At 52.2% G+C, this 13,195-nt stretch overlaps 1 protein-coding gene across 1 annotated transcript in view; it reads right to left on the bottom strand.

Annotated features, from left to right (window-relative positions):
• The window catches only part of LOC119092329 (protein YIPF5-like), a 73,910-nt gene that overhangs the window by 21,886 nt on the left and 38,829 nt on the right, over nucleotides 1-13,195 (bottom strand). Inside the window, exon 2 of the mRNA XM_037215294.1 lies at nucleotides 4,980-5,090. Within this exon, the coding sequence (XP_037071189.1) occupies nucleotides 4,980-5,090 (111 nt within the window). The remainder of the gene's footprint in view (nucleotides 1-4,979; nucleotides 5,091-13,195) is intronic.

Here is a 13,195-nt window from a genome sequence, read left to right as displayed (position 1 = left end):
GGCCATCGACGAACACCTTCGGACGTCGTCCTCGGCGCAGGAGACGGTGACCAGTAAAACCAATGAAACCGTGACCGAGACCAGTGAAAAAATAGATGCACACGGAAATACGCTTATTGTCGTGCCGGATGTCGGATATTGGGCGACGACTTGGTCGCCGCCGGACGCTGATAAGCCAGTCGGGCAGCGAGGAGCGACTTCATAAGCCCGTTATGCTTACGTGTGATGCGGTGCAGCCTATGCACAGACACCCACACGCCCGCCATCTAGTATTCGTCATTGGAAATATAAAGACGTTCGATAGGGAGCCAAATAAACCATGTATGTAAAACAAGCGTGTGGCAAACAATAGTCATTAGCCAAGCATGCAGGCTAAGGGGCGGGGTGCTCACATCCTGCAGCTCCTGCTGTCCTGCTGGGGAGGGGAGCGGAGCAGAGGCACGTGGAGTCCATTTACTCATGCCTTTCGGGCACGAGAAAATGAACTCCACGTATGCCTTTAGGGCATAAAGCCAAGAAATACCACACAACGCCGGCTTATCCGTGAGGTTGTTCACACTGTGCTGTTCAAAATGCAGATGCAGAACAAAACGGTCCTTTGTAACGATAGGCACCTAGCTGCAGCCAATTTTCTAAGAAAAAATTAAACCTTAAAAATAGCGAGTGTCATGGAAAACATCAGCTTCACGTGAAGAAATCACAATCGAAATCGCAATCCAGTCAGCATGCGTTGCTAGATTTTCGACTCTGCTCCGACATGCCGCCCTCAAGTTTCTCCGCGCACAAAGCCTCACCTCCGCAACCATATAACCGCTAGCTTAGAACTAGCAGTTTCCGATCCCACGTGTTCAAGCTTGTGATATTCGTACGAAAAGCTAACATCTCTAGCTAAGCTAACGTGACTACAACGTGTTCAACCGAGCTACAGGTGACGCACCAGTGTTCAAATAAAATTCGAACTTCTATTCTAGATGACCGGCCAGTGTTTATCAATACTTTGCTCAACTTATGCACTAGATTTCGTTCTTGGAAAGGCTTCACAGCAGAAACCGGGCAGACAATGGGTCGGTAATCGCGGGTCATACACTGCCTGAGTGCATCGCAAAAAGCTCTCTTCGCTGTAAACACTTGGCTAAAAGGGACTGAACAACAATATTCGTTTAACTGAACTTCGAACAGTTAAACGCTCGGGTTCAAACCGCGCACAAAAAAAGGTTTCCCCGGCGTGTGCTTCTTCCAAATTCCTAGCGGCACGTACATGTCACTGCAACCTAGGATGCACGTATAACGCAAAATGAACTTGTTTTCCATCCGGCAAGACCGCAAACTTCCTTATCGCGGAAGGTCCCCCCATTTCGGAGTTCGAAGTATTTAAAAGGAGTCGCAGGACAAGAAGTCGATGAATATTCTGAAAAGTTTGAGACCAAAACACCTCCCAATCCTCATTTAGTTGCAGTAAGTCCCGTGAGTGACTTACTGTAACTAAATGAAGACTGTTCTGCTCCAGTCTACAAGACCGGAAGGAGCTAAGCCGCGTCTCAGATTGAGCGCACTTCACCCGGCCTCAGTACACCACACAGATGGTAGGCACACCTGCTCCGCCTCAGTACACCACTCATCTGGAAGGCACACCTGAGCCTACCACAGAGTCGGACCAAGATGCGCCTGTCACCGACCACCGGCGCTGGCGCGCCGTCAAGACATCATAAACTCCGCAGCCCATGAGCCAGACTACACTGTCCATACCAAAAGGCTGACGAACTCGCTCATACCGCCCACCTGCAGAGGCTGACGAACTCGCCTATACCGCTCCCTTGCAGAGACTGACGAACTCGCCGATAAATATAACTCGCCGATAACTCCATTGCAGATTAAAACAGTGTAAGAATAAATCACCTAATCATTTTCAAGAATAGCTGAGCCGTGATCATAGCCTGACAGGTCTCGGGAACAGACAGTAACTCAAGGGCCCACTCATTACACGAAAAAGGCGGATCCTCCACTAAGAGCTTCACTAAGACACCAGCAAACGCTTCATAAGCAGCAATTCCTGCTGAGACATGGGCATGAGTGCCTCCTTATCCGACAGTCCTCCTGATAATCAAGAGGACTGCGACATCGACACCTATCACCCGTGCGCCAGTCCTGGCGTCGGCCGGGCAACTCTTCTCTGCTCTGCGCACTGGCACATGTCCTCACCCGTGATGCACGCTGCGATATTGACAGAGGCGCCCGCTCTCGCGAGGCGCCTCCTCCTGTGAGCTCAGCGACGGCAGAGGCGCGTCGCTGCGCGTCTGTGGACCGTCACGCGGCCCCAGGCGACGGGCCGGGCAGACGGCACGGCCGTCGGTCCGCGCCGTCTCGGCCGCTGCCGGCGCGCCGCCTCCACACCAGCTGATTGCTCGCTTTCGGAGGCGGCGTCGATTGGGGCAGCGGCGCCGCTCTCGGCCCGCGCCGCGCCCTTTACGACAGGTGGTAAAATCAGGCCGAGACGGCGCCTGATCGGCTCCGGCACCGCGCGCCGGTCGCAAACAAAATTAACAGGCGGCGGCGCCGCCAGGTCTGGTCGAAGCGTCGAGGCAGTCGGCACTGCCGGCCGCCATCGGAGCAGTGATGGAGAGCGCTGGTCCTCTGCGCGGGGACCGGTCGACAGGCCCGTAAAAACGCACAGGCTGCTGACATTTGGACGACGCACTGGTTGGTCCTCAATATAAGAAAGACAGTACTCCCTGGTACTGGTACTCGATATACGAAAAGAAACCCTTAAATCAGGTATTCTTGTTCACCCCCTCCCACATATATATATATATATATATATATATATATATATATACATTGCCATTACTTTGACCACTCAACATGACCGCCGCCATGACATGTCCGGTATTCACGTAATGCGTCCCAATCATTGCTGGATATCTCGTGTAATTAATAACTTCCGATAAACTTAAGGTCGTTAGTCTCACCTACGAAGTCCTAATACAATAGCACTGCATCACTCACGTTTCATCTTAATAATCGTTGTCCCTTATCAGTTGGTGCAAGATAACAAGCACAGTGGTTTGCAAGTAAACAATACGGTTTTGATTCAAACGATGAACTGATGCTGCTTCGTTACGTGCGTGCCATACTTTTCACATCAACTGGCCTTTTCCACACGTGGCAGGAACACTGATTTTAACCTGCTCCATCAAGCCTATTGAGGCGTTTTTCATCAGGCCCATTCAACCTCCCGGAGCATGGCCCACATACAAATATGAGGCGCCACTAATAAAGCCAAATGTTTAGCAAAGACGGGTGGACGGACGTCAGCACGGCCGCGCACCAGCCGAAGTCCCGAGCATGCGTGGCCTCCGTATCGATTTCCCACAAACCAGTGTAGAATCCGCTCTTTCCGTGAGGTTTCCGCCTTTCCGCCTTTGTCCGCGGAACGCTACCGTCACGCGGCAGAGAGCTCGCTCTGACAGCAGATTCTACAACATGCTTTAATTGGGAGTTCTTGTGAAAAGTGCCGGCACCGGACACAGTGGAATGCAGTCCTTACTCTCATCGACAGCCAATGATCTTCATGGCAACTGCCATCCCAACTAGCTGAAGCGATAATACTACCGCCACCTTTAAAGGGAGTGTTTCACATCTGAAGATGATGAAGCAGTCATCAGATAGGGTGAAACAAGCTTTCTTATAGCCTTAAGTATGCGTTTTAAGTGGACAAACTGCTCTAGACAGCACAACTTTCTGTTTAGGAAAGATGCTCCTCAATGTGTCACGGCTTGATCACGTCAGCGTACTTCACACAACAATGATTGAGTGCCCATTGACGGCCGGTACATCTGGAGATCGCCCTCACGAACGCCAGACGTGAACGCCTCGACGGCTATATTTTTCTTGGCCTTGATCGCCGCTGGCTTATGGAATGATAACATTTGAATTACGTTATTATGACGTCATGAATGCCAAAGTGACTTTGAAATACCCTCTCCGATATACATTTTCCCACTTTCGCGGGCGTGTAACTCAGGAACTGAAGGGACTTAGGTCTTGAGAAGGGCAGGATTGTGAACAGCACCGAAAGGTCTTCAAAATGGCTATTTCAATTCAAAACCCCATTCCAATGTGGGACAATCCCTTTAATGCCCGCAGCCAAGTCAGGGCCAGTGGAGTATTAGCACCATGCGAGATCTGAGTGCGAGTGGCAGGGTCCGACGCCTGTTTCTTCCCGACGACACCATCGACGGTGCCTTCCACTAGCGCTCACGCCACGGAAGTGCCCATAACGAAGCCAGAGAAGCTCCAACGGCCCCTGTCGGAGCTGGAGGAGCTCTGGCAGTCCCTGACGAAGCCAGAGGAGCTCCGGTGGCTTCTGCTGGAGCCGGAGGAGCTCTGGCGGTCTCTGTCAAAGCCGGAGGAGCTCCGACGACCCCCGCTGCCCACGTCGGCCCAATTATCAGCTGTGTCCACAGCCGTCCTCTGTCAGTATTGGCTCGGCTCGGCGCTGACCGACGGCCGGCCGGGCGCGCCGCACCGTCGGTCAACAGCGGAGGGACCGGCGTTGGGAGAAGCGCCGCGGGCGCCGGTGAGCCCGCCGAACCGACCACACCGGTACGGCGGCGGCTGCCTCGGCCGTCTCAACAGTGCTCCAGCAGCGCCGGCGGCCCCAGCAGCAGAGTGAGAATGACAGTTTCGTTTTATGAGGGATAACCATTAAAACAGCACGCGGATCCCGGCTTCCAATTCAAGAGACCGTAAACGGCTGGTGTTTTTCTCACCGTGCACCAGCAGCACTGTGGGTATGACAAGCGTCGCAAAGCTAGAAGCATAAATCATCCCTTAGCACAGAAGAGAATGAATTAATGAAAACTTAGCTCGCCGACGCATGCGCTTAAATGGAGCTATGCTACATGTATTCATCCTTCACACAATGGAGAAGGGACCTTCCTGTTTTTGTGTCAATCTCTGGCCCAAATGCGGTGGCTCACCAATAGAAGGAAGGCGCCGAATGCCAGACAGAAGCAAAGTGGGCCGGCCAGGTCCGTGTCCTGCAGTATCTCAGCGTCCGTCTGGCGAAACGGGTTCAGCGCCGACAGCGTCTGCAACAGAGCGGCCAATCAGATGATCAGGCCAGGTCGCCACGTGGGCGGGTCACAGAGGGAGGTCAGCCCGCAGAGCCAGCAGCACTTCGGCTGTAGGGCCACGCCACAGCCGCACACATGGCCCAATAATGGCACGCGGGCACCATGCTACTACTTGTGGAAATCATTATTCGAGCGTTCACGCAACTTAACAGCTTGTAGCGAACCATTCATATCGCCATCAGCATTCGCGATGGTTGTTGTGCATCAGGCGCTGATCATCAGTGACCTTCAGATACCCCTCATCGGAGTCATTCACGATGTGCAGAGCCCTTTAATTGCGTCCAGTTGTTATCAAAATATGAATTCGTATGTCTATCCATACGTCATGAACCGGTCCTGCAGCCGGGAAGTACAAACGATCATCAGAATAAGGACGATGTGGGAGTCCAAAGAAATTAGGCCACACACCTGGCTTTCTCTTTCACTACAGCAGTCATCACTAACGGCTTCCACAAGGGAAGCCCGCCCCATAGTCCTGCCTTGACCGGTCCGTTAACCCTTTGAAAATGCCTGATCAATGCAACCATCGAAAGAACTGGACAGGAAAACCCCCCAAAAAACAAACCACGGGTCAGGTAACGACGACTGGAGGGGACAAACCAACCTGCCCATGGATCAGGTAATGACGATTGGACAGGGCAAACCAAACTGACGTTTGACCAGGTATCAGGTGGAACTTATGGCGGTGTCGATAGCACAGCGATCCTACTTAGCTCCACATTTATATGAATTCAATAAAATGCGCGGTAAAAGCGGGGAGGCAAAATCCACCAAGATGCTCCGAGACATGTTTTTCTAAGTCGCACTGCGTCCAATCGCAAATCATCGTGTTTCTAGGGACGCCCATTCCGTTCAGTGGCAAATTGCGCAGGGCGGGCGGGTTCAGGCGCATAAATGATACCATCCGATGAGAGCTTTCTGATGATGGGAGCACGCACGCACGGGAGCACGCACGCAATATCTGCAGTCGTGTCTGGGGAGCTGCGGACTATTTCCATCATCGCCGAGGAGTAATCTGAGCTCCCCGAGAGCTCAATCTGCTCATTTATTAAACCGGAGGCACCGGAACAATGAGAAATAATGAAACCAAATCTTGGCATAGGCATGCTAGACTTCAGACTTTCAGCTGGTTAAATGTGCCGTTCCATTAGATGGGATTACAGCTTCACGTTTCGTCTCAAACACGATAGGTGCTTCTATCACATGTAACGGTTCTTCTTGATTGAAGACCTTGACTATTTAAAGTTGTTGATTCCGCGACTAATACAAATATTGAATAACTTCAGGTTCCGATTCCAGAGGTCAACCGAGGACACATCATCCAATGTGATCATATTTTGTTGGGTGCTATATTCCTGGAGATCGGAGGATGTAAGGGACAAACTTGATCGACTCGGCACGCAACGAACCATACATAGCTTTCGAACTTTCACTTTTAGATGAGCATCGCTAATGTTACATTATTCTCTGTGGTCTGAGTCACAAAATCGACTTGATACCATCAACACAGTTGAGGGCATGGCAGGCACAAGATCAGGAGCACCGATTTCGGCACGCCAATATGTAGCCGCAGCTTTCGACGCTTTCCTTGACATGATACATCCCTTGTACCACTCTTAGTGACTTGAGGCATTGCACGGACGAGAACGGGGTTTCAGATATTTTAATTTTTTCTTGCTTTTTATTCGTTTGGACAGGATTAGGATCACGCGAGCAAGCAAGCCACTTACGGACACAAAACCAATGCGAAATAGCATTTCTGCCCATTCATTCACGGATAGAGTACGGATGACAGTTGCTGACGCACACCATTATGTGGCGGAATACGGGTATCCGTGCCCGAAAATCGCCTTTCGTGCTCATCCTTGACGGTCATCTGATAACGAGAAGAGCCAAGCTAACACGGTCAAATACAGGCCAAATTTAGTCGTTACACTAAATGTGCTCAACTGGGGTGATAATGAGTCACAACTTTTGCAACAAGCTACGCTCGGCAAGTAAGCTGATCACAAAATCATCCCTGCAAAGCGTTCCGTCAACTTTATTCTGGAAAGTCCTGAACCCTCACCCTCACAACCCGGCCGGAGACGAGCGGGCCCGGCTGTCGGGGCCGAACTGTCGCCGCGCCGAGACAATCTCATGAGCCGCACCAGTCGGCCCCGGCTCCGTAATGTATGCGGCCTGGATGCAATATAGCAGCGCCGGCCGGCAGTCGCAGCCGCGCGGCGGCAAACACTCGGCCCGATTTATTCGCGCAGCCCGACGGCGCCGATCAAACGCGGCTGTCTGAGGCCGACAGGCCGGGTCGGAGCTGACGGACGGATGCCCCGACCGCGCCCCGCTCCCGACCACGTGACGGTCACCTGTCACCGGTCCCGGGTCACGGGCGGCGTGACGGGTCTGCGCTGCTTCGAGACGGAGCCGGAGACGGCTGGGCCGGTCTTCACGCCTCAGCCCGCCCACTACTGCACAGGTGGCCAAACATTCTGCGACACATGCGTAGGTTCTCGTCCCAGAAATGGCGCTTATGTGCGTCGTCAAGGACGGCCCATTAGCAGCTGGCCAGGAATACGAGGCTGGTACGGGAGGCCGTGTCTGCCGGGACGCTCCGTAGCACGTGAAATCAACGAGAACTCCAAACTTTTTTATGCACGTTGGCACAGCACATGAACGCGCGAAACAACTCCCCTGCACTATCATGAAACAGGTTGGATCCATTCCCCTTCAAAATGACTATTAAGTGTGGAGGTAGCCTGAGGCTTGATGAGTATCCACGTGGAGAGCGGAAACTCATGAATGGGTGTCGTCTTGCACCCATCGACATCCAAATCAGCAGAGGCATCCAGATTCATGACGGAATGTCGTCTTGTACAGCCGTGCCTCAGAAGCTGCGCCTTTCAATCCGTCCGATTGGCTCCCTGAGAGGTTGGCCTCAGCCTCATTCCCGTCATAGTAGGTCACTGTCCAACTTTCTGTGTTATGAAGCACAACATTTATTTCGTGCTCGAAACATGCACTCAACGCACAACGCTGGAAGCGGGATAGCTGACGTACGTTGACGCCATGTATTGTGCTGACGTATACCAGACGACAATAACTCGATCATATTTTACTTGACTTTAAGCAGTACATGGCCATTTATTTGGCTGCATTCGCGTGACGTTTCTATAACGTTTCTGGAACAAGATAGTCTTAAAGGGAATGCTACACATTTGAAGATATTGACATAAGTATCAGCTATGATGAAATGAGCTCACTTCGAACTATTCGTTTACCTTTAGGTGGGAAAGACTGTCCTAGAAGACACAATTTCTCTTTTCAATGATTCTGCTTCTTTACGCGTCATTGTTTGATTACGTCCGCACGTAGAACACTCCCTCTCAAGGGAGTGTTTTAGAGACCGTCGATGACGTCGTCCGGGAAGAGACAGGCGTCAGACTCTGCCACTCGCGCTCAGATATCGCACGGTGCTTCACCGACCCTGTCTTGGCAGTGGGCATTGAAAGGAGTGTTCCACTGTGATGTGGGATTTTGCGCTGAAATAGCCATATTGGTGACCTTTCGGTGCTGTTCACAATCCGGCCCCTCTTAAGATATAAGCCTCTCTAGTTTCTGAGCTACACGCCCGCAAAAATGGGAAAGGTATATAGGGGAGAGTATTTCAAAGTCATCTCGGCATTCATGACGTCCTAATAATGTCATTTAAATCCTGCTGTTCCATAGGCTATGCGGAGACTAAGACCCATAACTATAATCGTGGAGGCGTTCATATCTGGTGCTCGAGGGCGCGACTTCCTGATGCAACGGCCGTCAATTGGCTCTCAATCAATTTTCTGCAGGGTACGATGGCGTAATCAAATCATGACGCACTGCAGAACGTATCTACTAAACGGAGAACGTTTGATATATGGCATGGAATTGCATGTCTTACAGATAACTAAAAATGTGACCGTCACGTACTGAGCTGGTGTCATAGTTACAAGAGAGCTCGTTTTACCATATGTGATGCTTGCTTCAATATCTTCAAATGTGAAACTTTCCTTTAACGACGGAGTGGTCGCAGGTTCACCCGTGCTAGAATTCTATCTTTTATGGCCATTGACATCACTTATTGACTCTTGAATGCTACCTATCGCGCCACCATCACTAATGACTTGAGCTGCTGCCGTCGTAGCCCGGGGCTGGTGTAACCACGAAATGGCGAGTGTCACGACAGGGCAGCGAAATAATGACGCAGGGCGCGGGATTCCAGCACGTGTTTACACTGGTCGCCAGAACATATCAGACGCCACCGTGCAGACTAGGCGCCGGACTGGAGGATGCCGTGTCGGTGCCCTGGAGCGGCCCGTACCGCCAGGTGTCCGTTCCGTGCCACTCTGGCGTCGGACTGGAGGACGCTGTGTCAGCACCCCCGGATCAGCTAGTACTGGCAAGCGTCCGTTCCGTGTGGGTCCGACGCGTCTCGTCATCGGGACCGGCCACCGGACGGCTCGTAGCCGTGCCCCAGCCGACAGCCCTCGACCAAGGCGCCGGCCCGCATCACGTATTTAAAGACGCCGTTCTACAGAGTGAGACGGGCACTCGCAGCACGTGCATAATGAACGAGCTCCAGGCGAGAATGAAGACCGGCGCTGGACAGAACCCGATCCGGCACGCGGCGCGCAACACTGAACCGCCTCTGAGCATTACCACGGGCAAGTCGTTCTGCTCGTGAAGTACAGCCACGGTCGCAGTCACGGCTACGGTCACGACCACGGCCACGGCCACGGCCACGGCCACGGCCACGGCCACGGCCACGGCCACGGCCACGGTCACGGCCACGGCACGGTCACAGTTACAGCCGCAGTCATGGTCGCAGTCACAGGTAATCACGGCCACGGCCACGGTCACTGTCAACCACGGTCACGGCCATGGCCACGGTCACGGTCACGGTCACGACCACAGCCACGGTCCCGGTCACGGTTACAGTCACGGTCACTGCCACGATCGCAGTTACAGTCAGTCACGGTCCCAGTTACAGCCAGCCACGGTCAGGGCCGCAGTCGCAATCGGCCGTGATCACAGTCACAATCACAGGTAGTTACGGTCACAGTCAGTCACAGTCAGAGTCACGGGTAGTCACGGTCACAGGTAGTCACGGCTACGACCACGGTTACGGCCACTGTCCCAGCCAATAGCAGTTACGGTTACGAAAGCATCCACAGCCAGTCACGGCTACAGTCAGTCACGGTCACTGTCACAGTCAATATCAGTAACGGTTACGGATACAGTCACGGTCACAATCACAGTCACAGGCGATCACGGTCACGGTCACGGTCACGGCCACAGGCTGGCACGGTCGCGGTCACGGTCAAAGTCAATATCAGTCACGTTCACGGATTCAGTTACAGGCAGCCACGATCACGGCCACGGTCACAGGCAGTCAGGACCGCGGTCACGATCGCAATCAATATCAGTCACGGTTACAGGTTCGGTCACAGCCAGTCACGGTCGCGGTCACGGTCAGTCACAATCACAGTCCCGATCAGTCACGGTCACAATCCCAGTCACAGGTAGTCACTGTCACGGCCACGGCCACGGCCACGGCCACGGCCACGGCCACGGCCACGGTCACGGGCACATTCAGGCAGGGTCGCAGTCACGGTCGCAATCAATATCAGTCACGGTCACATATTTAGTCACAGTCAGCCACGGTCACGGTCGCAGTTGCAATCAGTCACCGTCACAATCACAGTCACGGTCACTGTCACAGGCACTCAGGGTCGCGGTCACGGCCAGTCAATATAAAAAACGGTTGCAGATCAGTCACAGTCGCAATCGGTCACTGTCACAATCACAGTCACAGGCAATCACGGTCACGGTCACGGTCACGGTCACGGTCACGATCACAGCCAGTCACAGTTGCAGTCACAGGAAGTCAGTCACAGCCACGGCTGCGGTCATGGTCACGTTCACGTTCACAGTCACGGTCACAGTAAGTTACAGTAACGGTCACGATCACGGTCACGGCCACGGCTCGAGTCACGGTCACAGCTACCGTCATGGTCACGGTCGGCCACGCTCCGGGAGCGGCAGAACAGACGCCTGTGGAGCGCCTGGTGTTCAGCGCGGTTCAGAGTACGATACAGACATGTTCGGTTAGCTACAGCCGTCACGCACCGTACCGTAATGACCGCGATAAAGAATACGGAGCCACCGAGCGCGTTCAGAGTGGGCGTTCCCTTTTAAACCGGGATCTGTTGGCGGCGGATGGTAAACACTGTTGAGCTAGAGGGGAGGGGGAGGGGAGGGACGACGTGCTATTTCGAGGGGCATGAAACAGGCTTCCGTCTATTCCATTTCACATGGAAGCGAGCCTGCAGGGCTATGATGGTGCACTTGCTATACTTACTGGACCGGATGCCCACCAGCGCTTCAAATTTCCATTCAACGACCACTATTGGTGGCGCTTGGCACAATACCCTACACTTATCATGAAACAAGCAATCATTTTGAGAAAACGGCAGATCGTAAGCAACAGCAACGAAATATGTTAAGCCTTTCATATTCAGCGTAGCCAGTAAATGAGCTCAAAACAGTAATTTTTCCCAAGCAGGCCGGTGTACGTTTGTCCACCACACTTCGAAGATGTTTTACACCACCAACAAACAACCATCGTTGCATCCACATTCATACTTGCCAAACTTACGGCGCAGAAGAACCGAGGATATGCGAAATTACGCACATCCACCACGAGCCATCTCCGAATGAACCGACTGAACATCATTCCACACAAATACGTTATGGCGCCGAGCGAATTCAAAACCAGCGGGCTTATGGAGCCTATGCCAGACATACGTCCGGCTTTCGAAGATACATCAGACACCGGATTGCACACCACAACCAGGCTTCCAGCCTATGGCAAGATTTTCTGTATCTTCTTTCGGCATTCACGTGCGCCGCCCGGACATCGTTTCCACAGTAAGAACACAAACCAACGGCGTATATCCAGCACACCAGGTGACCTTGACACTCACGGCACCCGATCCGGTCAATGCCGCAGCGACAAGCATGCACAAATCTGAAGTCGGCGTTCAGTCTTTGTTTCAGCCGTTTTCGTAAATCTCTCCCGCAGCACGTTCTAAAACACACAAAACGATTCGCCCATTGAATAAAGGAAACTTGTGCTGACGATACAAACAAATTATGAATAATCCTTGTCGAGCGGCTTTTCTTCATCATGCCGGAGAAGGGTCTCACAGGTTCCTGCCACCTCAAAAGCTAAACATTCTAGTGCCGAATGGGAAACCGCACCGGGCATTTCGCGCAAAGCGGCAGTACATTTGTCGTGAGCCTAAAATGTAAGCGATCTTTGAAGGGAGAAATTAGGTTTACGTGGTAGGATTGGTGAATTCATACCCCTTTTATTTCATCAGAACTGCTGTTACGGTGCCGTACATAAATTTTGAATAGGTCTTGGCACATTGTTCCAATTAGGCGCCGGTGGTAGCCAACCGATGCAAAATTCAACAGCCAGGTCCGGCATTGTGAGGAAATACCCAGCTTCGCCACCGTAGTACATCAGCAACTGTAGCGCGGCAACGAAACACACGCCATCTGATAGCAGCGTCTCATAAACTGCACCAAATATCGTTGAGCGTAGACAAAGATGCATGCAACCAGGTCAAGCAGAGCGCAGAATAGGTCTTGCAGGCTTTCTTTATTTGGGGCATCTGACCTTGGATAACCTGATCTAAACGTAATTTTGTGGAATCTCATAATAATGCAACATGCAAGCATACATCAAATCGATGAAAAACTGCAACTCTCCGGAGCACTTTTTGCGATAAACGTAATTGATCGAGCACCTGGGGGCGGGACGCCACCGACATGACCTTGACAATCAATTAGCAATTGTGCCGTCTAAAAAATACGATCTTCAGAGCGTTGAAATCAACCATCAAATGTTTTGACATCATACAGTCAGTAATTAACAAGTAGGTAATGAAAGTACTCGACGATCCCTTTCTGGCCCAGCGGTGGCTATTTAAAACGTGCTTTATTGATACGCCATTATTTTC

This window comes from Pollicipes pollicipes, unplaced genomic scaffold, assembly GCF_011947565.3.
Source record: "Pollicipes pollicipes isolate AB1234 unplaced genomic scaffold, Ppol_2.1 Scaffold_3447;HRSCAF=4054_pilon_pilon_pilon, whole genome shotgun sequence".
NCBI lineage: Eukaryota > Metazoa > Arthropoda > Thecostraca > Pollicipedomorpha > Pollicipedidae > Pollicipes > Pollicipes pollicipes.
Note: the sequence above shows the minus strand (reverse complement) of the source record. Positions and strands in the feature narration are given on the sequence as shown.